The sequence below is a fragment of the Pelodiscus sinensis genome, chromosome 4 (genome assembly GCF_052426305.1).
Source record: "Pelodiscus sinensis isolate ZL-2025 chromosome 4, ASM5242630v1, whole genome shotgun sequence".
Classification (NCBI taxonomy): Eukaryota; Metazoa; Chordata; order Testudines; family Trionychidae; genus Pelodiscus; species Pelodiscus sinensis.
In genome coordinates, this window is record NC_143055.1 from 44,377,612 (window position 1) to 44,402,419 (window position 24,808).

General features: G+C 43.5%; 1 protein-coding gene across 3 annotated transcripts in view; it reads left to right on the plus strand.

Annotated features, from left to right (window-relative positions):
* The window catches only part of NSUN7 (NOP2/Sun RNA methyltransferase family member 7), an 88,878-nt gene that overhangs the window by 42,446 nt on the left and 21,624 nt on the right, over nucleotides 1-24,808 (plus strand). For all 3 annotated transcript variants that reach the window (XM_006129491.5, XM_075930535.2, XM_075930537.2), the window contains exons 5-8: nucleotides 6,964-7,116; nucleotides 11,078-11,261; nucleotides 18,880-19,090; nucleotides 21,156-21,299. In XM_006129491.5, coding sequence (XP_006129553.2) covers nucleotides 6,964-7,116; nucleotides 11,078-11,261; nucleotides 18,880-19,090; nucleotides 21,156-21,299 — 692 coding nt within the window. The remainder of the gene's footprint in view (nucleotides 1-6,963; nucleotides 7,117-11,077; nucleotides 11,262-18,879; nucleotides 19,091-21,155; nucleotides 21,300-24,808) is intronic.

The window sequence follows — 24,808 nt, forward strand, 5'->3', positions numbered from 1 at the left end:
GCAGGATCCCCGGCCTGGGAGCGAGCAATGAGCAGAATTCAACCTTGAGGTGTCTCAATGGGGTGGGCCCTGAGACAGCTCCAACGGGCCCCCTCAGCCTCGCACATACCGGTGTCCGGTGGCAGCCTGGGAGCAGAAGCATCATCCCGCTCCCATCGCCTCCCCAGCTTGTCTAGTACCTGCTAGTCATATTCTTGGGCAGGATCTGTAGGCAGCACTGGAAGAAGTGCATGTGCCATTCCTTCAGGAAATCCAGCTGCTCATCATTCCCAAAGCCCAGATCCTCCACCTCCATTTTAGTTGCCCTCCCCACCCAGCCCCAGCTTGCTTAAGTGCATCTGGCACAGTTGGATGCACTTGCTCATGAAATCTCGGCAACTGTGTCCTCTGAGAGGAGAGACACTTCCCAGATTAAAAGGTTATTTTAAAATCTAGGAAAGACAGGGGTTTTCTCCACCCCTCTATCCAGAGAGCCAATGCTGGCTCCAATCTTGGAGAAGATGGAGAGGGCATGAGGCTGGATTGTCAATACGTGTTCCCGTGGGGAGGAGGAGAGGGGGGCAGGAGCAAGTGGGAGCTGAGCTCGAGCTGCGATCTATATTTGGCTCCTAAGGCTATGTCTAGACTATATCCCTCTTTCGAAATGAGGAATGTAAATTAGGCAGATTGAAAGTGCAAATGAAATGGGGATTTAAATATCCCGTGCTTCATTTGCATAATGGTGCCTGAGCGCTTTTTTGAAAAAGGGTTTTTCAAAAGTGAAAGTGCCATCTAGACGTGGTTCTTTCGGGAGAAAAAACCCCCGGGGAGTACGGGATCTTTCGAAAAAGATTTTTTTTTTTTTTTTTTTAACAAACTGCATCTAGACAACGCTTTCAAAAAACCCTTTTTCAAAAAAGCACTCGGATGCCATTATGTAAATGAAGCACAGGATATTTAAATTCCCACTTCATTTGCACTTTCGATCTGCCTAATTTACATCTCTCTTTTGACAGAGGGATGTAGTTTAGACATATATGGCTTGCGAGCTATCATGAATAGGAGCTGCAAGGGAGAGTTAGACTTACCTGGAGAGCAATGAAAGGATTAAGCTAACCTCAAAGCTCTGTACCTGAAGGAGGGGGCTTTGGGCTTTCAGCCAAAGAAATGCAGATAAGGAATTTCAAATGAGAGGGTTTCCCCCCCCCCCCTTTGTTTGGAGTCAAGCAGCAGTTTTCCTGACAGGTATGGAGCAGGAGAGAGGGACTCTCCCAGGAACAGACTCCTTGAATTCATTAAAACATAAGTAGGAAAAAGTTTAGATAGTCTGTCAAGTTTTGTTTTCGTTGTTTGGGGGTTTGAAAATCCTGTCTGAGCTGGTTAATTGTTTTTCTCTTCTTTTTTGTAACTAAGAATTATAGCCCAGGGAGAATCCCTGAGTCTCTTTCAATTCCTGGCTTTTAACACCCAGTCATTTACTATGCTTGCAACAGTAGTTTGTTTAATAACAAAAGTGTTTTTCTTTTTGTGGTGTTAATCAGTATTGGTTGATTTTTGTATTCTTAAACCTACATGCCTAAGTGAAAGCACATTACTTGGGAGAAGTAGAGCCCCATTGTCTCTGCAGATTATCTCTGTTTTCCCTACTCCTTGCAGAAGGGAGAGCTTTGCCACAGGGAAGGGATTACAAATGGTTTCTTCCCTGTAAGATGATTTATTTCTTTTTATTTCTTTTTTTAAAATTTGAATTGACACTTGGTTGTGGCAGCTACCTTTAGTTTTGGATCTCAGGGAAACTAGACAAATTTGTCTTTGGGAGTTACAGAGACAGGTTTTTACAGAGTTTATTCTGGTAGCTGCTGCCGCCCTCCTTCCCCCCAATTATGTACAATTGAAGTGCCAGGTTGGGGAATTGAGCCGTGACAAGAGCCATAGGTTGCCAACCCCTGCTGTAGACTGATGCTACTGCCCTCTTTGTTGCTCATGTCCATTTCATGTCTATCCTTCCACCCTTCTGTCAGAATTCTCAATGAGAAGGAGCTAAGATGGTGTTGGCTGGTGATGTCTTTGATATTGGTGTGTACTCATGTGGCTCTTTGGGCTGCTAGAGCCAGTCCTATGGATACTACCGAGAAAAATCTCTGGCAACTGTGCATGTGGTATGCACACACTGAGCATGGAATGGACATGCGTAACACACCTCAAAGAACAGCAGTTAAGAAAGGTTATTAACTTTTTTTATCCCTTCTTTTAGTTTAAAAGTTCAGTTGGGAGCGATTTAGCAGTCAAGTGGATGTCACCCTTTCCATATTTGAAGCTCCTCCACCAAGTTAGGATTCCATTTCCATTAGCGATAGGATAGGATAGTCATGGATCCCCATGTTGAAAACCGTAAATTAAATATTCAACATTATTTTTGGTGAAAGAATATCAGTTGAAAGTAGTGATTTGATTATAAAGATTGAAAGAATTACACTATTCACATTCAAATCTTGGGCCGCTGGAGGATGGGAAAGAGAGTAAAGCTGCAAATATTTAGTGCTCGTCGGTGCAGAGACAAATGTCTAACCACAGATTCGGATTCTGTGGATAGCAGTTGGTATCTGCGGATCCACAGTCTCAGAAGAGCAGCCAAAGGAGGGAGTGCGGTGCCACTGCTCCCAGGAGCCAGCCTCCCATGCCAGCAGCTCCTCCAGGCCGTGCAGGTGTATTGGCCCCAGCCCCAGCTGCTTCTCTTGATGGGGGTTGGATAGCCCTGTTTGTGGTGGCACTGTGAGAGGTACATCCACGTGGCCCAGAGAAGTTATGGGCATGGGAGTGGTGGAACCATGCTTCTCTCCTTTGGCTGCAATGTCTCTTGGGAGTAGAGTTCTACAGATCAGCAGATACTGATTGCTGTCCATAGATATCTGCTCTGCTGTGGGTCAGAACAGAAGGCTATAAAAAAAAAGTAGTGGAGGAGAGATATATAAGCCTTAGACTGAGGAGATCTCTGTTTCAGAGTATCAGGGAGGGGCTGGTTTAGAACCAGCAGAGGCAATCAAGGGGAGGTGGAACAACTGGGGCTAATTGACCAGGCCTGCAGAGTCAGGCCAGCCTAGGCTAATTAGGACACCTAGGGGTAATTAAGAAAACCAGTTCAGACTGGCTCTAAAAGAAGCTTTGTCTACAGTTGCGGCACACATGTAGCTGAGAGGATGGAGGAGGGCACTGCTGGGAGTAGGAGGAAAGGAGACAACTGAATGATAGAATGACAAACTGGAGAGAAGGAAGGTGCAGGGAATTAGCCCATGGGTCTTGGAGCTGTCTTATAGCAGGTGTCTGGGATTCACACAGGCAGCTACTATTACAGGGCCCTTGGCTGGAACCCAGAGTAGAGGGTGGGCCCAGATTCCCCCTCAACACCCATCTCCCCATTTCCACTCAGGGAAAAGGATTGTGGAGTTTATAAAACTATGGTACGCCCACATCTTGAATACTGTGTACAGATGTGGTCTCCTCAACTCAAAAAAGATATTTTGGCCTTGGAAAGGGTCTAAAAGGGCAACTAAAATGATTAGGGGTTTGGAACTGGTCCCATATGAGGAGAGGTTAAAACGACTGGGACTTTTCAGTTTAGAAAAGAGGAGACTGAGGGGGGATATGATAGAGGTATATAAAATCATGAGTGGTGTGGAGAGGGCCGATAAAGAAAAGTTATTTATTAGTTCCCATAATAGAAGGACTAGAGGACACCAAATGAAATTGATGGGTAGCAGGTTTAAAACGAATAAAATAAAGTTCTTCACACAGCGTGTAGTCAACCTGTGGAACTCCTTGCCAGAGGAGGCTGTGAAGGCTAGGACTATAATAGAGTTTAAAGAGAAGCTAGATAATTTCATGGAGGTTAGGTCCATAAAAGGCTATTAGCCAGGGGATAAAATGGTGTCCTTGGCCTCTGTTTTTCAGAGGCTGGAGAGAGATGGCAGGAGACAAATTGCTTGATCATTGTCTTCGGTCCATCCTCTCTGGGGCACCTGGTGCTGGCCACTGTCGGTAGACAGGATACTGGGCTAGAAAGACCTTTGGTCTGACCCAGTACGGCCATTCTTATGTATGTTCTTATTCTCCGTTTTACTATATGCTGGCTAATGATGAAAAGAGTTCTACAAACAGCAAACCAAAGCCCTAGGTGTCATGCCTAACACTGTGGGCTGCTATGAGCCTCTGAGGCAAGCAAAATCTCCCAGGAAGACTCACCAAGTTTTCATAGGAGCTTTGTCACAACGGGTAGACCTTTGTATCCATGCTGGACTCCACAAATATTGCAAGGACCCTAAAAGAACACTAAAGATTAGAAAAACTTAAATATACTCAAAATTGAGAACAGATATAAACACTACGAGAAGATTGCCCAGGTTCTTCAGGGCGGGGGGCTGTAGTGGGGTGTGTGTGCAGGAGGTTGAGGAGGGGCTCAGGACAGGGAATGTAGGGGAGCTGCAAGAGTAAGGGTTGGGAAATGAGGAGGGGCTTAAGGCAGGTGGTGAGGATGCAGGAATCAGGGCAGAAGGTTGGGAGGAGGGGGAGCTAATGAGAGGGGCCAGGGACTAAGAATGAAGTAGGAGTGGCTGCTGTCTTCTCCCTGGGGGTGGCCAAGGGCAGCGGTGACCTTATAGGCCAGCCCTGGCTGCACTGGGCAGCCAGGGGTGTGTGTGTGTGTGTGAGTGAGTGAAAGAGAGAGAGCAGTCTGTGACTCCTCTGGGGGTGGGGGCTGATGGCTGGTGCAGCTCCTCCCCTTTCCTCCATCTGGGGCTGCGGCCAAGAGCTGGAGTAGGGAAGGGGGTTTGGAGCAGAGGGAGCCACTTAGTCTGGAAGATGGCAAGCCTCAGCCCCGGCTTGCCACTCTTGTGGGGGTATGTCTGCCCCCCCTTGTCATTCTGTAGTATAGCTGCCCCCAGCGATCAATCTGTAGTATAGCGTCTCTCCGATTATCCTCCCTCTTTTTCTGTGTTATGGCAAACAATCTCATTCTAGGCAGATCTTGATTTTCTGGCACAACCAAACTCTGACGTTGCTTTAAGTTAGGAGAAGAGGAAGCTGCATACCACATTTGGTGGTCTTTGCTCTTACCAGTTAGGAGGAGTTCTTTAACAAAAGGTTCATGGACAAGAGACAAACATGCTCATTTCTAAAATATAGAGATAGATTACTTTCCTTCAAAACAATATCTACATTAAAAAAGCCTGCTGAACAATATCTAATGTTGGCCTTTACAATAGGTAGTAGGTTACAATTGACTGAAACTGTGGCATTATGTAGAAGTAGAATGTTTAAAGTATTATTTTTCTTCCTTAAGACTATTACCGTCTTTTAGCAAATATACCCCACACCCAAATATACTCCGCACCCGAATATACCCCACGGTTTTTGCTTTTTGAGTTAAAAAACTCTTGTATACCCCATGCGCGAGTATAACCTGTGGGGGTGGGAGGGTGTAAAAACAAATATAACCCACGGGTTATATTCGCTAAAATACGGTACCTCTGGATGGTTACTACTATTTACAATGCTAGCCTGGTACTTGGGAGACCAATTTCCTGTCTCACCACAAACTTGAAATACAACAAACTCTGTCCCTGGCCAAAAGAGCTTACTAAATATTACACAAGATGTAACCAATAGTGGGAAAGTATGGTAACATTGAGACAAAACTGGACATCATGAAAAGCAGTGCTTGCAACAAACCAGATTCATAAATATTGTTGATTTTTGTAGGCATTGTGGTATTGCACAGTTTTAAAGAGATTTGAAAAAGAACAGTAATTATAGGAAGCATTTCCTAGCCATGAGGAGTGACACTGGGTAGGTTGAAGATTTAACAGATGAGCAATGAAGGCTCTCTTAATTGCCATGGTGAAAGTGTAGGTCAGCATCTGGATAGTGTATGGGATCCAAGGTCCTTAAAGGTACATCTATATTGCAATTAAAAACATTTGTGGCAGTTGACTCAGGTTCATAGTGCTTGGACTACCATGTTTAATCATGGTGTAGATGTTCAGGCTTGGTCTGGACTAACCCCATGAAGAGGGAAAGTCCCAGAGCCTGAATGTTTACACTGCAGTTAAACAGTCCCATAGTCTGTACCTAAGAGTTTCTCAGCTGACACTGGGCAGCTATGAGTGTTTTTCACTGCAATGTAGATGTATCCCATAAGCCAAGATAAACTTAATCAGTGAGTCATGTTTTATGCTAAAATGGTAATGATAAAATATGTTCCTCAAACTTTGGGACTGTCCTCCTCCCTCGCATGAGTAGAGTTTGGATACGTGATAGTTCTGTAGGAATTTGGGTTTTTGTTTTTCCTTTGGTGGAATTCAGATGATCTGCTGGGCTTCATTCCTCCTATCACAGATCAGATAATGGGGAGAAATGTTGATACACTTCCAAGTACCATCCACTTGGACCAAAATGATACCATTCACAATGTTAGTCCTATTTTTATGTGCTTTGATTTAGCAATGAAATAGCTAACAATTCTGATGTTTAAATTATCATAATTGGGCATTAGAGTTAATACACCATTTATGAATGAGGAAATTAACTCTTCTTAAAAACTATTGTTTCAGGTTCCTTGGAAATTCAGATGGAACCAAATACAGTGAAATCTAAGTGCATAAAGTTTTCAAGGTTTTCTTCTTACCCATAACAACAACAAACTTCCTTTCTTTTTTTAAATAGAAATTGAGATGCAAGGGGTCGGGGTGAGACATAGCCCAGTTTGAGCCAGTTGTGTGTTTTAAGTAATACAGTCTCAGCAATGCAAGTTGGCTTAGAATGCAAGCTCGTTGGGGCACTGACTGTTTCATAATACATTTTTGTAAAATGCATAGCAAAATGGGAACACTCATGATTGTTGCCTCTGGGCATTACTGTGGTATAAATGTTACGTCATCATGAAGAGCAAAACCTTCTAATCTGGACAAAGCTATAATTTTGTACTTGTAGTTTTAAGACCAAATTGGCTGCAGCTCTAGCAAGATGTCGAATAAAACATGATGCACTTTCAATTGAATACATTCTACCAGAAACTATAAGGAAACAGGAACAAAGGGCTTCTGCTTTACCTTTGTATGCTTGGATAAATACATGTAAAAGCAGGTAAGATCTGTAAAATTAACATTTCATATGTTTATTTTAGAAATATACATATTAAATTATATATTCCAGTCTATGAATTTGTTTTTTCCTCACAGTATAGTATTGTTACAAGTCATAGGTTTCTTGTAATAAATGTTTAACAGGAACCTATTGACCTAAACATCACACTTCTGTCTGCCATTTTTTAAACCTAGTAGTGACACAGGTAGCACTTAAGAAAACTATAACTGACAAGGTGCTAGAGAAAAGGAATAGCTTTTCTATACTTTTTCCAATTTACTTGGTGTATTTGACAACACCTTGAGAATATCTGCACTGTGTTGGAAGGGTGCATGCCAGTGCGGGTAGTCAGACATGCTAGCTCTGCTAGAGCTATTGCACTAAAAATGAAGATGTAGCCAAAATAGGTGCCTGAATATGTACTCAGGCATTCCATATGGGGTTTTTACTCAGGTGGCTATCCCAACATGCTGCCAGTTTAATTAGGGAATCTTGAGCAGAGCTAGCATGAGTCTACATATGTCAGAAGCATGCTCACAGTTGCAGTACGGATGTACATTTTGCACCTACAGTTTCTCCTCTGTAGTTAATTTACCCAATTTGTTTTTGTGAGTTTTAATCATAGCAATAGAGTGGATAAAAATAATAAAACAAAAATGTTATTTTACATCCCTTCCAAAGCCCTCTGCCAATTTTTCTGATTTTAGAGTATCTAAGACTACTTTTAATTGTTTGTTTAATTTTTTGTAGTTGATGCTGTTCCTTTTAAATGCTTCATGTATATGTCCATAAATTATACTAGTTGTATATTACACTACTAAAAGAACTGGCAGGATGGATAATTTGGCATCATTGTCACATCTTCTTTTCCTTACCAGTAATCTCTTCATAATAGCTCTTAACTAAAGTGTTCTGCATCTTCTCTATTTTAGACTTAGTTTCAGGGCAGAAAATAGGGATGTTAGATAGCATTTAATTTAATAGTCATGTAACCGCACCAAAGCTTAGCAGTTACGTGATTATTCAATGGTCTCCAGGGTTGGGGCTTGTAGCCAGTACACTCCCAGCCCCACTCCTGGGGAGCCTCCTGCCACCATGTGCTGTTGCCTCTTTATTAGCAGCAGTGTGGGGTGACAGGCGGGAGCTGGTCTGCTAGGGGAGCTGGTTTAAAAACTGACATCCCATTCAGAGTGGCTCCTGCCTGCCACTCAGCACTGCTTCCTATTATACAGAGGCTGCAGTGCAGGGCAGCAGCAGCCTGTGTCCACAGGGGGCCTGATCTCCCTGTGGATAGAGGCTATGCGGCATCCCATCCTGCTGCTCCATGGCAGCAGCCCCTGTCCATGGGGGGGTCCCAAGCATCCCGGAGACAGGTGCTGCCCCGGCATCACTCCTGCTCCTCCCTCCCATGATGCTGCTGCCTCTGATAGAGGCACAGAGGCAGCAGAACTGGCGGAAGGGGCTCCACAAAGCTGGTGCTTGTAGGTAGCAGCTTTTAAGCTGGTTCTCCCCAAGTACCAGGTCCTGCCAGCCTCCCTTACCACCACTGCTGCTGTCACTGTGGGAGGCAGCCGGGGAAGGGGGACGGGCAGCTCCATAGAGCTGACATGCATGGTAAGCCACCTTAAAAGCTGGCTTCCCACATGTACCGCCTCACACCTGCCCCCCAGCCCTCTATGCTGCTGCTTCTCTATTAGAGGCAGCAGCATGGGTGTGGATGGGGGGGGTAGGCGACTGCCACTTGCCCCTTGCTGCCTCTGATACAGACACCACAAAGGGAGGGAGAAGTGTATATAGTTGTTTGGATTATTTGATAAGCCCAGGCTTATCGGTTAATCGTTTATATGACTATATGCTAATATCCCTAACAAAGAATGTCTCTTACTCAGAACCTGATTATGCAACCTGTATTCAGGCTGAATACATGTTAGTTGAACTGACTAAAGATTACCATGTTGAGATCTTTGTTTACGATGTTCAATTTAACTTTATACCACACATAAATAATAGATTGAAACAAATGGGATTTTTTGTGTGCATGATATTTATTCAGGGTACTATCAGGAAGGTTATTATGAATTACTAATTGCCTAATGGTCATTCATGCATTACCTTTCAACAATAAGAAGAGAAGACTGAGAGGGGACATGATAGCAGCTTTCACATAAAGGTTGGCTCTTCCTGGTCCAGCACCCTCGGGACCTGACCCGTCCTGAATGAGGGAATTTGCCAGACCAGGTGAGGTCCTCTGCCACTGGCCTTCCAGGACACTGTCCCTCCTTCCGGCTGGCTCCACTCCAGCCCCACTGCCTCTGGCTCCAGCCCTGCTGCTACAGGGCTTCAGATCCAGCATGCTGCAACCAGCTCCTTAGCCACCACAGTCCTTGCTTCTGCCCCACCCAGCTGGGGTTACTCCAGAAATGGGGCTCCCTGCTGCTGCTGCACCTGACTAGATCTTTCAGGGGCTGGGTTTCCCACCTGCTGGTCCCAATAGTGGGGCTCCCCAACGCTTGACTCCCAACCAGCTCACACTCCCAGGCATCAGGGCTCTCTGGTCCAGCAACATCCTTGATCCTGCCGGACTACGTATATTGCTGGACCAGAGAGTACCAGATTTAGAAGGTTCAACCTGTACCTAAAAGGGTGTTACAAGGAGTAGGGAGAAAAATTCTTAACCTCTGATGATAGGACAAGAAGCAATAGCTTAAATTGAAGCAAGGGAGGTTTAAGTTTGGCATTAGGAAAAAATTCCTAACTGTCAGGGTGATTCAGCACTGGAATAAATTGCCTAGGAATGTTGCAGAATCTCCATCACTGGAGATTTTTAAGACCAGGTTGGATCAGACCTGGGCAAAACACTCTCCATGGGTTGGATTTGGCCCACCAAGCTGCCAGATCTGTCCTGCAGATGCAGCAAGGAGCCTCAGGCAGACTCCTTGCCTGCCTCCCTCCACGCCGCTGAGAAAAGCAGCTCTTGCAAGGCTTTCTTTGAACAGCTAGGAGCCTGGGTGAGGGAGGAGAGGCTTAACACACAGTTCCCTTCTCAGCACAATCCCATTGGCTGGTTTTTGGCCAATGGGAACTGCCTGTTAACAAGCAGCTTGTGAAGCACCCTCAGGCTCGTAGTTGTTCGAAAAACCACATAGCCCCTGCAGCCAATGAGGAGGTGAGGCAGGCAGGGAGCCTGCCTGAGAAGGCTGCTAGCTGGGAGTCAAGCAGATAAGTCACCCAGCCAGAGCCTGCCTCTGGCACCCCTCCCCGCCTACCCCACATAACCCAGACCCTCTGCACCCTCCTGCCCCCATATCCCTTCCCCCAGTCCTCTTCCCCAGGTCACAGCCCCCTCTTGCCCAAAATCACAACCCAAATCCCTGAACCCTAGTACCCAAACCAGGTCACAACTACCTCCTTCACCCAAACTCCTTCCCAGACTCCACACTCTCTCCTGCACCCCAATCCCTTATTGCAAGCTCCCTTCTAAACCCAACCTACATTCCAGATCCTGCACCTCCTCCATTACTATGGAGGAGTGTGGCCCTTGACCACTTTCCAAATTTTTGGAGTGGTCCCCCATCCAAAATTATTGCCCACCCTGGGTTAGGCAGACACCTATAAGGGATGGTCTATATGGTGCTTGGTCCTGCCATGAGGGCAGGAGACTAGTCTTGATGACCTCTTGAAGTCTCTTCCAGTTCTAGTATTCTGTGATTCTATAATAGGGTGATTCGAGACTAAGCAACAAATTCACTGGTGTAAATAGATGCAAGTCCATTGTTGTCAGTTGAACCTCACCTATACCAGCAGTAAATTTGGTGTGAAGTGTAAAATCCTACTTCTGAGTTGTGTGTTTGACACTTTTAATGAAAAAAAAATCTAGATTTTTTTTCTAATGAATTTTTAGTTAACGTTGCATGTCTGATGGTCAGGATTACTATGAATTCTGTACGTTGTATGTTAACAGCCCTGAAGACATTTACAGAGAGTTGAAAAGAGAGGGATTTACAAAAGTTGAATCTGTGTCAGATTTTGAAGGTTATACTTATTGTCTGGACAAACACTGCAGTGATGTACTAGTTTTTCCTGCCTCTCTCAAAGAAGAAATACTTAATTTGGAACTTTTCACACATTACAAACTCATTTTACAGGTGAGCTAAATAAATCTAGATTAGGTTTCTGTCATGGGGTAGGTATGCCCCCCCTGCTCAGAGGCAGGGCATTAGGCCACTCAAGGAGTGCTCCACCCCATGTGTGTGTCAGTCCCTATGGCTCAGGGTCCAATAACTACACCCAGGGCCAGACTAAGGGGTAGGCTAGCCAGGCAGCTGCCCAGGGTGCCAACCTACGGGGAGCGCCTGGCTCCCAGTGGGCTGCAGCGGCCGCCCGGGGTGGGGGCCATGTTAACCCCCACGTGCCCTGGGGGTGGGCCCGCGCACACGCCGTGCGCCCAGAGGTGGGGCCGTGCGTCCTGGGGGCGGGCCCATGCATGCGCTGTGCGCCCAGAGGCGGGGCCGTGCATCCTGGGGTGCCAAAATGGCTTGGACTGGCCCTGACTACACCCCATCCCCAATGAGGCAGTCCATCTTAGCAGCCACAGTTAGTAAAACACCCTCTTCTTGAAGGGAAGTGAGGCCAGAGGCTAGAGTCAGGAGCAACCCTCCATGCTCTCAGGGCAGTGGGGCCCAGCGGCCAGTATCAGGAGCAACCTTCCCTACTCTCAGGGCAGTGAGGTCCAGCAGCCAGAGTCCAAAAGTCAATATCAATGTCTCTTCACACAGGATGGCATGGCTTAGCAGCCATAATTGAGCTGGGGTAGGGGTACTCAGGCCTACTCTCTTACTCGGGTCCCAGCCCAGGGCCCTGTCGGGTGGGGTGGCCCACCACTGGCTCAGTGGGGAATCCACCCGAAACACACTGAGCTATCAGCAGTCTAACTCCCCATCCTGGTCTACTTCCTACCAGACTCTTCGCAGCCTCCTTCTTTGTCACTTTACTCCCGTCTGGGGGCATCTCCAGCCATTCCCTGCTGACTGGCGTCCATGGTTCAGCCTGTCCACAGCTCTTCCTCCAGAGCTCTGGCAGCACCTCGTTCCCCAGTAGTTGTCAGCCCAGACTGAGCTGCTTCACCTTTATATCTGTTTTCTAGCTGCAGCATGGGCAGCAGGGCTGTGGGGCTGGGGCCCCCTCGACCAGGTAACCTTGAACCCTTATAGGTCCAGTGCAGGGTTGGTACAACCTATTGCAGTCTCATAATCTGATCTGCAGACTATGATAATGTTTCTTACATTACATGGCTTTCAGTTTTTTTAAATGACTAAATAAAATAGTCATGAATCTGGCAGTTTCTGCTAACTTTCTCAAATAAGTAAGATCTGAATCATAGAATTGGAAAGGACCTCGAGAGGTCATAGAGTCCAGTGCCCTGCCCTCACGACAGGATTGAGCACCCTCTAGATCATCCCTGATAGATGTCTAATCCAACCTGCTCTTAAATACTTGAAATTATGGTGATTGCACATCCTCCGTAGGCAATTTATTCCAGTGTTTTTCCTAATGTCCAACCTAAACCTCCCTTGCTGTCATTTAAGCACATTGCTTCTTGTCCTATCCTCAGAGGCCAAGGAGAACGATTTTTCTTCCTCCTCCTTGTAAAACCCTTTTACATACTTGAAAACTGCTATCAGGTCTTCTCTTTTCTAAACTAAACAAGCCCAGTTCTTTCAGTCTTCCCTCATAGGACATGTTTTCTAGACCTTTAATCATTTTTGTTGCTCTTCCCTGGACCTTCTCCAATTTCTCCACATTTTTCTTGAAGTGGGGTGCCCAGAAATAGATGCAACACTCCAATTGAGACCTAATTAGTCCAGTGTAGAGCTGAAGAATGACTTCTCGTGTCGTGCTCACAACACTCCAGTTAATGCATCCCAGAATTATGTCTGCTTTTTTTGCAATGGTGTCACACTGTTGACTCGTGTTCAACTTGTCATCCAGTTGACCCCTAGATCCCTTTCTGCAGTACTTCCTAGACAATCACTTCCTATTCTATATGTGTACTCTGTATGCCATTATCTAAATTTTTGATTAAGATATTGAGCAGAATCGGTCCCAAAACCAGAATCCCACTTGTTATGCCCTCCCAGCATGACTGTGAACCATTAACAACTACTCTCTAAGAAAGGTGCATAACTAGCTAGATAACTGATCTTACAGTAGTCTCATTTAGTTTGTATTTCCTTAGTTTATTGATACGAAGGTTGTGCGAGACCATATCACATACGTTACTAAAGTCTAGTTATACGACTTCCACCACTTCTCCCTTATCCACAGGAGTTGTTATCCCATTAAAGAAAGCTATCAGATTGGTCTGTCATGATTTGTTCTTTACAAATCCATGCTGGCTATTATCTATCACCGTTCCAGGTGTTTGCAGATGAATTCCTTAACTTCTTGGTCCTTTATCATCTGACATCTGGTGCTGAGCTGGGGTAAAACCTTCAGGAACAGATTGCATAGCTAGGTCTGCTCTGCTTAAGTACACAGGATAATGGAACTGCTTTGCCAAAATGATCACTTTGGCTGATATTGGGTTACAGATCATTTCAATGAGTGGAAGAGCAATTAAATGTTGTTCTTAAATTGTGTAAGAAAAAGGGCAGCAGAACTGTAATTAGCTTGCCCTGATTGAGGAAGTCACCCTAAATTAACCTTACTTGCAAAGCAGGTGTAGGAATGCCAAATCTCAGTGAAAGAGATGGGGTTGGGGAAAGGTGGTCTTACTTGGTGGTATGAATGCTGTCTAGGACTCTGGGCACCACTTGACCATCATCCTCCAGTGTTTAAAGACAGAGCTAATTAGTCTCAATTGAGAGTTATTGTTTCTGTTCAGTGACCAGAACTAGAGCTGAATCCCTGAGAAGGCCTATGGGCTATCACCAGGTGTGGGGACAGTGACGTTCCCTGCTACCCAGTGAAATCACTAAAGACCTGGGTTAAGTGATGGAACTCAGAATCTGGCATCACAGAAGTGGCATTGAGTATCCTACAGTGACAGCATGTGACTAGCACTGCGGAGACAAGCAATTGATGTAGTAACAAACAGTTGCAGAAGCACCAACTGACTACAGAGACATTGCTCCCCCCTTTCTTTCTGCACATACATCTGAGCACTGGGTCAACACTAACTAAGGACAGCCAACTGTGAGTGAAGTACAGCACAGGGAGAAGAAATGATATGTTAAAGGGACATTCACTTGTCAGGCTTTCCTACTGCAAGGTGAGAAACTGAGGCAAAGTACACTGCCCAGCACAGTGGGGGTCAGGTTTTTGCTTATAGCAACATTCTTTTGAACGTGTTGTTGTTCCAAGTATTAGTTTGGGACTCTTTCCCTTTAATTAAAAGTTCTCTTTTATTATACACAGACTCTGTGTTTGTGAATGGGGAGATAGTCTCTCTTAATGGTTCCTGGAGTGGTTCTATATTTTCCAAATTATGGGATGCAGGCTAGACCCAGTTCTGTTTTGTATTGTTAAGAGAAAACTCTAGATATTGAACCTGGCCCTTGTTGCTTCTAACTCTACCTGGCAGAAGGGTTACACTAGATATGGCAGATAATTTTTTTATAGTGATAAGCCTAGCAATTGAAGCATTGACATTCCCAGCTGCAAATATGACTCAAGGTGATAGCTCCAAAGAAATCAGTGTGACATCTGAGTTAAGATTTTTATTATAAAATTATTTTTAATAGAGACTGAGTAAAATTTTCAAGTCTCAGAGGGGTAGCCGTGTTAGTATGTAACTTTAAAAATGAGTAGTCCTGTGGCACCTTAGAGAGAGAGAGAGAGAGAGACATACAACCCACTTTCAGATAAGCTTGTGTGAACTGAGGAAGTGGGTTTTGCCCATGAAAGCTCATACGATATATGTTTTTGTTAGTCTCTAAGGTGCCACAGGACTACTCATTTTTTAAATTTTCAAAAGCATCTGTCCCATTTCTAAATGAAATATTAGACTTTTGTCTTTGAAAATGAGATTTAAGATCCTATGTCATGTAGGCACTTTTGAAATTATTTTCTCTAGTGGATAAATAATAGCATAATAATATTTTTGACATCTCTCCTGCAGTTGTAGCCCTAGATTGAAGTAATGGCCACTCCCCCTGTATGCTGCATGCTTAGGGATTCCTAGGCACTGAAGCCAGAAACTCTAGTGTTTTTTCCCCTGGCTTGCCCTCAGCATCAACTTCACGCCATCCTTATCAAAGCTGACCCTGAGATGCCTACCATAGTACATAGTTGATGTGTGGGTCCCAATACAGCAGCTTTGCTGCTATCCTGTTCCTGCTCTAAATCAGCTTTTTCATTTGAAATAATAATAAGCACTTTATAAAATTCCACATGACTAGATGAATGCAGAGGACTCTTTCCTTGCTCTCCACCGCCCCTAAGGCCTTAGAACTGAAGAGCTATAATAAAGACTTTCAAAAGCAATGAGCGACTTTTAAAGCACACTTTGAAGGCCTGATTTTCAGACAGTGGGTGTTTTGGCATCCCTGCACTTAGATATTTTTAGCAACAGTATCCTGTGTGCTGATATGCATGCACAGTGCTGTCTCACTGCATAGCAAGTGTGCAAGCACGCATGTCATCATCCGTCCCTCAGTTCCTTCTCTACTGCTTCAGGATTATGGTGGAACCCAGCAGCGCTCTTCATTAATGTATCCAGATAAGATAATATCTACCTACTTGCGTCTTATTCAAAAAATTTTCTCTTTCATTTCTGTATTTAACATCTGTATCAGATCAACGATGTGCTGGGTTCTTCTAGTTTCAGAAGATGCTTCACGTGCAGGTTCTCCATCCCCATTTCCAACAACCATGCTTAATGCATCAGATGCCTGGGGAAGGATGTACCACCACAAAAATGCCACGACTGTAAGAAGTTGCTGCAAGATCTCTGAAGGCATGGGACCTCCAATTAAAGCTCCTCGTGATAGAAAAATCTGTCAGACCAGCTTCTGAGCCAGAGTCCCATTCACCATCCTCCCAGAGGTCCCCAACCATAGCCTCAGATCAGGGATCCTGTTTGCTATCTCAGGACCCTCTTTCCAAAAAGACTACCAAGTGAAAGCACCTTACTTAGATAGGCACTGAGCGCCCCCTGAAAAGGGTATCTCCAACACAAAAGCCTGCGTCAGCATCAAAGCCACTGTCCTCATTGAACTGACGGGCTCCAGGCATATCCAGTACGGACAAGTCTTGAGAGGCTATGACTTCAAAACAGTCACACTATGTGGTAGCCTCAACATCTAACACTAAAAAGATTGCCATGGACCGATGGTAACACAAACCACCACACTGTCAGAACATGCAGAATCCATTGCGGATAGCAATGTGGACTATCTATGGCTGGGCAGAGATGGCTCCTGTACCGACCTTGGTACCGACATTCATGGCATCATGTTCTCTCTTTTATTGCATAAGGACCTACCAATAGCTTCGGTACCAGGCATACTTCTCTTTGGCATGCCAACTTTACAAGGACCGAGCAGATTAGCCACTCCATCCAGTTCTGCTCCTCCATTCTCAAGTGAGGAAGATGATGATGACAAAGGATCATCAAGGATTTCATTCTTTCCTTGGCACTTGTCTCCCAAACCCAAAGCTTAGCTCCAACAGCCATAGGTCCAGAGGCACACATGAAAGCCATTCTCTTCCTTCTGACATGGCAGGGATGGGACCCATGGGCACCAAGTATCAGTTCTTCATGGGGCGGCTCCTTGCATGGTTAATGGTATCAGATTTAACCTATTCAGAAGAGGTCGAACAAGTCATCATGAATAGCCAGTAACCAAGCATTAGACATACATACTCACAAAAATGGTAATGTTTTCAATTATGGGCTACAGAATATTCCATGCCCCCTATTTCAGCACCTCATCCCAAAATTCTGAACTACCTACTTTCTCTAAAAAAAATCAAGGACTTGAGAATGCTTCCATTGGAATACATCTGTCTGCAATTTCCAGTGAGCATTCTTCCATAGATGGCCACACAGTTTTTGCTCACCCAACTATGAAAAAATGTGTAAAAGGACTGAACAATGCCTTCCCTTCTTTGAAACAACCACCTCCTTGGTGGGACTTTACTCTTGTCCTCAGAACCTTGACAGAGAAACTATTTGAACCCATGGCTACATGTTCATTGTTACACTTATTAATGAAAGTTGCTGTCCTGATTGCCATTTAACATAGCTAGATAAAGTACTCCTCAGACTCCACCCTAAATTCCTTCCTAAGGTGGGGTCATCATTCCATATTAATGAACCATTATACTTATCTGTCTTCTATTCCAAACTTGCTGAGGATGCCTCTGCCGAGCACTTGCATTTTACCTGGAACAAATGAAGCAGTTTAGACAATCTCCTAGACTTTTCCTTTCATTGGTGGGATGAGCTAAGGGTCAAGCCATCTCCAATCAGAGACTTTCTAAATGTATTGAAACATGCATCAAGCTATGTTATTCGTTGAACAACATCCACCAATTATATACTGTATATACTCACTGTAGCACAGAAGTTTCCACATCCACTGCTTTTCTACAGAACATTCCAATTACAGACTTTTGCAAAGCAGCCACGTGGGCTTCAGTGCATACATTTACAAAACGTTATACATTAGACAAATACGCTGTTCAAGACACACTATTTGGCCTAGCAATTCTCTCTGTGGCCCACACTTAACACACAAAGCCCCACCTTCCAGACACTCGGGATACTGCTCCTTAGTCACCTACAGTGAAGCACCAGCAGGAACGTTCCTCGAAGAAGCAAAGATACTCACCTTGTGCAGAAACTGATGTTCTTCAAGATGGTTGTCCTTATGGGTGCTTCACAACCCTTCCTCCTCCCCTCTGCTTCGGAATCTTAACATTTCTCTGTGGTGGAGAAGGGATGGAAGGACGGTTGACAACACACATGCCTGCACGCTCCCTACTCAGCAAGATGACACTGCGCGTGCACATTGGAACCCGGGATACTGCTTCTAAAAATACTTAACTATAAGTACAGGGGTGCCGAAACAACTACAGTGGTGCTCCCACAGGGACAATCATCTCAAAGAACATCAGTTACTGTATCAGGTGAGTAACCATCTTTTTTGAGATAATCTTTTCTTTTTGGAGGTCTTGTGAGGCTTTGCAGTGTCTTTAAGTTCAAAACTGTAAAAGAAATCTTTGTTGGCAGGAGCTTATGTTCCTCTTCAATCGAGGATTATTCCATAACCATTAGACAGTGAGAGAATTTCCCCTCTAGAACTGTGTGAGACTGCCATGTGAACATCCTTTCATTTTTCTTTGTCATTGTAGACTTCATGTAGCAACCTCTGAGCATGCTGCCTTTAGACATTTGAAATGGTTATTGAGTCCCCACTTGCCAGGTATGACAGACATTACCTATCCATTTCTCCTAGCCTTCTTTGACCTCAGTTTAACTTTCTGTGTGTGTATAAAATCTATACTTTTAAAAACTTAGAATCTGTGAGGTTTGTATTTTAGCATTTAAATATAAGCCATCCAGACTTCATAATAAGGATTTTATTTTTCTCCACTTGTTGGTAAAGAAGAATTGAACTCACTAGTTTAGCTGGAAATAGAGCACAGTACTTGGAGAAAACAAATTAATAAAAATTAATTTGAAGCTAAAATTTACTAACTAAATCTACCAATTATTATCTATATTTAATTATTTAACTGGCATGTATTATCTTTTAGGATAAATCTCGCAGCCTCGCTGTACATTCTGTAAAGGCCTTATTGAACATGGATGATGACATCATAGTTGCTCATATGGGTTCACGAATGACTGCTGCTCATATGTCTGTACTGTCAAATCAGAGCACATCCAAAGTTTTTGTATGTGGTGTAAAATCACAGGCAAAGGAACTTGAAATGAAGGAGCTATTCACACGCATGGAATGTGGAAGTATGTGTTAAGTATTAATTCAATAATACAGTTATTTCCAGAGCCCATGTAGTTTTACCACATTTTAAAGCTTATCTTTATTTAAGCAAAAATGTTTCTGATATTTAAAATGTCTTTAAGTATTCTACTCATGCACCATCAGGGCAGGGTTAGGTAAATATTTGTAATCTTTTTTTTTCAGGAGTTAAGTCAGAAGTTCCTATGTTTTGTCATGATCCCATGAAAAATTCTGTTAATGCAAATGAGTAACAAATCTAATAAATCTCACTCTATCCATTTAACAAGTATTTTATTTGACAAATAAGTGGTGGGTCTTTTGTATGACATGAGAGAGACTAGTACAGAAAATTCTCCAGTTTGTATCCTCAAAACCTTATGTCACAGCATTCTTCTTGAGGGAGAAGAGAGATAGGATGTTCCTTTAAGAGTCCTGCAACATTGACCCCAAGTCTCTAGAAGGCTTTGTTGCAATATGATGTACCACCTGTAACTAGTGTCTCTGCAATCTTCTGCTTCTTCTGAGTTCAACTGTACCTGATCTACTCTGCTCAGAGGTGCAATCTTATCTACAACTCTAAAAACCATCTTTCTTTTGCCTTCTTCTCTCTCCTTTGTTCTTATTCTGTCTCCAGCTCTGTTCTTTCCCCCTACCTGATTCCCTATCTATAACTCTGTCCCTCCTTCCATCTCCCATCTTTTTCCTCCTCTCTCTGTAAGGCTGCAGCATTAAATCACTATTTTAATAAATTATATCTACCAATGTGACATTATGTAGATAACTTTATGAATTGCAGCCCAATCTTTATGAATAGGATTTGGATTAATTTTTTGGGAATCTGTTGTTATAACTTTTTTGGAATTTTTTTAAATACTGTAACTGAAACCCCATTTTAAAATGTGTACTGCCTTAACTCTGTTTAAAGTTAGTTGCGTGTCTGTGTAAAAGTATTAGTGTGTGTGTGTGTGTGTGTGTGTGTGTATAAAGGAATCAGTTCCTGAACCCAGCCTGTCTGGAAACTAGTTGCCAACACCACCATGATGGCTGAAAAATAACATGAGCGAGCTTTGCAAAAGAACCTACTCAAGAAAGAGTCCCTTCTGCCATTAACTGATGACTCATGGTAATACAGCATCCTGGGGCAGTGAGATAGGATAGTCTTCATGGACTAAAACATATAAAAAGATGAGTGAAATACTATAGAATTGGGTCTTTCAGTTCTACAGTCATCCTCCAGGAGCATCAATGCACACTGACACACTCAGTTTCTCCCTCGTGCCTAGACCGCCCAGCCAGTGGAATAGCATGAGCAATTGAGGCTGGTAATTGTATCCCATCTGTAGAACTGTGTGTATGTGTGGTGGGCAGGGATAGTAGCTAGGGATAGTAAGTGAATACTGGTTTCACAATAAACATGGCATATTGCCTTATCCCCATAACAAGATTCTGCTAGTTCTGTTTCTACAAATATAAATCTCTCTCTTCTGTCTGCAGGGGTGGCCAGTGACTATAGGCGGACTCGGCCACCGCCTAGGGCGCCCAATGATGACATCAGTCCATTGATGGCCCTGCAGGCGGGGGCGCCAATAGCGCGTCCCGCCTGGGGCACCAGCTGCTGCAGCTGGTCTCGGGCCGCTCCTGCCTGCCTGTCTCTACTCTCTTTTTAGTCGGTGCATATAGTTGTTAGGATTAACCAATAAGTCGAAGCTTATCAGTTAATTGTGTAAATGACTATAAACAGCAACACACTAACATCCCTAGGTGCTAGGTGGTATTTGTGGCCCATAGTAGGAAAGCACTCAGACTGGATGAGCTGGTGGTTCATTCTGGCCTTAAATTAAATTACTTTTTCCTCCAGGGGGCCCATCCAGGTCCTTGTACAGATAATACAATATGAAAAATCTAATACCTAATACGTAACTTTTAATTATAAGTATTCATATTAATGGTAGACACTGAACTTTTTAAGTGAAGTTAACATAATGCCAATTGGATTTCTGTTTCATTAGATTAAAATTTTACTGAATTATTTTCATATTAAATTTATATTATTTCCTTGTTTCTCAGATATTGAGCTGTTACATGAGGATTTTACTGAGATTGGACCAGCAGATCAGAGAATTCAAAAGGCTAAAGTTATTCTGCTGCTACCTCGGTGTTCGGGATTGGGTGTTAGTAATCCAATAGAATTTATACTAAATGAACATGAAGGTAATTGTGATACTATAATTAGACTTAAAGAAAATGAAAACACAATTGGTTGTTAGCAGTCTGTGGTAGGCACAACTTTTTTGTTCTTTATGCGGTGCCCAAGACAAAGATCCCATTTCTTCAATGGAGGGCTCAGGAACTGCAATGATAAGAATAATAGTATTATTTAAACGCTTCATGTTTTATTAGTAGAGTTCGGATTTAATCATGAAATGTAAAAAAAAAAATCATTTTCCAACAGTTGTGTTATCTTAGCTGTGCTTCATGCTGGTCAAATACCTCTTTAAAATGTCCCTTGGTATCTTTAGTTCTCTGATAAAATAGAACAGCTTCTTCTAAGTCATATCTTTGAAATGTTTTTATTTTGGGTCAATGATTATTCCTAATCATCAGATAATGATGTTTCTATATTTTGACTTTGTTTCAGTATCAATCTTGTTATTTTAAAATCTATATACAGCATGTGACACACAATTTGCACTTTGTGATCAGTAATGTACTCATTCCCCACATTTTTCCCTATTAGAAATATGAATCTGTTACTGTGGTCATCATTGTAACATTTATTTACATTTATTTGACCCATTTTGTTAGTTTGCTTTGATTTAGTCCTCTTTGCAAGGGAACTAGAGCAAAGCAAACTGTTGGTTCAGTATGACAGGAACAGTTCATTAATTTGTTTTGATCGGCTGACTTCTCCTACTCATCACCCCTTATTAGCAGGGCTCGAGAAATCATGTAATCTACTCGCCCGTAGTGAGTAGATTACAAGCCAGCACAGCCGGCGCCACACGATCTGTGCATGTGCAGCTCACAGAACCGTGCAGCTGGCGAGCCCTGCTTATTAGGGATGTAAAATACCATTTAATTGGTTAACTGGTTAAATTAATGTTTAACTGGTTAACCAACTAAAGGGGGAAAAATGAGGGAAGGAAGCTTCCACAGTTAACTGTAACCGGTAAGCATCACCTGTTAAGAGAGTTGTCACTGCAGGGAACCTGGAGGATGAAAGAAGCAGAGATCCAGGCCTGCCTCTTCTAGGAGTTCTGCACTGGAAAGAGGGGTCTGTGTGGTTGGGGGGGGGGGGGGGCAGCGTGCAGTCAGAGTGGAAGGGCAGCCCCTTACTCCCATATAATTTGAGCACTGATTAACAGTTTGTTTGCATTGATCTAATCTTGTTTCAAAGAGGATCAGATCAAAGTGAACTAATGAACTGTTAATGTACCAAAGCTTCAGGGGGTAGCCGAGTTAGTCTTCAACTAGAAAAACTTAACCAACGAATAGTCTAGTGGTGGCTTAAAGACTAACAAAACATGTAGATGGTATCATGAGCTTTTGTGGCTACAACCCACTTCTTCAGATGAATGGAATATTAAAAGTCCAGTTCCAAAATAAATAAGGGGGTGGAAGGAAGGGAAAAAATAGTAGTGAATTAGAGTGTTCATGTAAGTCTTTTAAGCTGGCTCCCCCCCAGCACAAACTCCTGTTCCCTCCGGGGGGAAGTGACTAGTTGCATCACTAGTTGACTATCTGATCGGCTTATGCTTATTGGACAGTCGACTAGTCACTTACATCCCTAATCCCACTTTTAGAAAGCTGCTTCCCACGGCTCCCTTGGCTGCAAATGATGAAACACAGTCAATAGGAGCTGTGAGGCTCTTGGGTTGCAGAGTCATTAAGTAAACAAACTGGAGCAGCCCATTAGAAGCTCTCTCAGAATGGGGCCATGGTCCACTTTTAGAAACACTGGTCTAGGTTTACTTGGTCCTGCCACAGCACAGAAGACTGACCTTGATGGGTTCTCAAGGTCCCTTCCAACTCTGCATTTCTGTGATTCTATAATGATAGCATGAAATTACCTTTTTTTTTTTTTTTTTACTGTGACTGAGACCAGAAATCTTTAAGACTAGTTTCAAGTCAATGAAATAGATTTATGAAGTTGAGTATTATTCTAATTGAGCATTCGCTGTTTGTTTGTTTCATAGTAGAAATATGTCACAAATAGAACTCCTGTTTCAAGATTTAAGATATTTACCATTGCATTTTCAGTTGACTATATCCCTTTATTGACTAAACATTTAAGTGAATTTACTTAATTTACAGTAAAAATTCAGAAAAAAGAGTGTCCTTGTGGGGGTTCCTCCTAGCTATTTGAGTGCTGCTGTGGTTCTAGATGAAGAATTTAGTTGGCAGTGCCCTTGGTAGGCTGCGCACACCGAGTAGCCAGCACATGCCGTTAGGAGTGGTTACTCTGCATGCGTAGCCAACCGACCCTTTGGTTCTTTCTCTGCTACTGTTGGCTTTGGTAGGAACCCAGCAGTTGTCCTCAAAGATCCGTTAGATTTTTAGTTGTGGAAATTAGATAGTTACCTGTTGTTAATTCATAGTCTAGTTACTTGCACTATTTTTTGTCATTAAAAAAAAGTCTGGTGTTTTGTTGTTCTCGCGTTAGCAGTGATCTGTAAATAGGACATGCCTGGTTCCTGAGGTTTTAAAAGGTGTTTGACCTACAGACTGTCGATACCTATTTTGGACAGACACTTGCAGTGTGTCCATTGTTTAGGTGAGGCATGCTCCACCACTCAGTGTCTTCACGGTAAAAAGCTCACTACCAGAACCAGGAGGGCCAGGGAGCTTCAACTTAAGATGCTGCTCCTAGAGAAGTCTCTTTGTTCAGCCTCGGACCCAGAGCATGCCACGCTGCCAAGACTGTCCTCTCCTATGCTGGTTTCCGAGACAGCAGTTCCCTCAGGGTCGAGCTCAAAGGACTCTGCTTCAGCACAGTCTCCTAAGAAGTGCTTCCACTCATTATCCAAGGGTGATTCCCCTACAAAGAAGTGCTCTTTCACAAAAAAATTGGCACCAGCAGCACCCGAGTTACTGGATCATGAAGCACCAGGCACATTTGACACTGGGATGGCCTAAGGAGTGAAGAAACCATCTTGGGTCAGCTCTAAGGCACTGTGCAAATTAAAACTAAAGTGGCTCCACTGGCACTGAACAAGTCCTCTTTGGCTCCAGCACTGGCCAAACCACACACTGCTTGAGAAAATTATGCTGCTCTTCTTGCCAAATACACACACAATGTATTTGATCATATGGTGTCCTTTAACTGAGCACTCGCCAGACAATAAACAAAAACATTTCAAGGCCAATATTAATGAGTGCACTTATTTCCTGCACTGTGCTCCAAGCTGTGCTAGACTCCACAGATACAGCAGCATGCTTCATCTCCACCGCCATAGTCATACAACAAGCATCCTGGTCATTTCTGTCTGGTTTCCCCAGAGAAGTACAGGCTTCCATAGAAGATGTGCCCATTGAAACATCCAAGCTCTTCTCTGAATCCACTGATGCCTCCCTTCACAAGTAAAGGATTCCCAGTTTACATTCAAGACTCTTGGTACACATATTCCTATAACTAAGAGAAAATGAGAGATTTTTTTAATCAGATACACAAACCAACTAACTGGTTAAGGTTCAGACAGCCCCAAAATCTCCAAGATGTC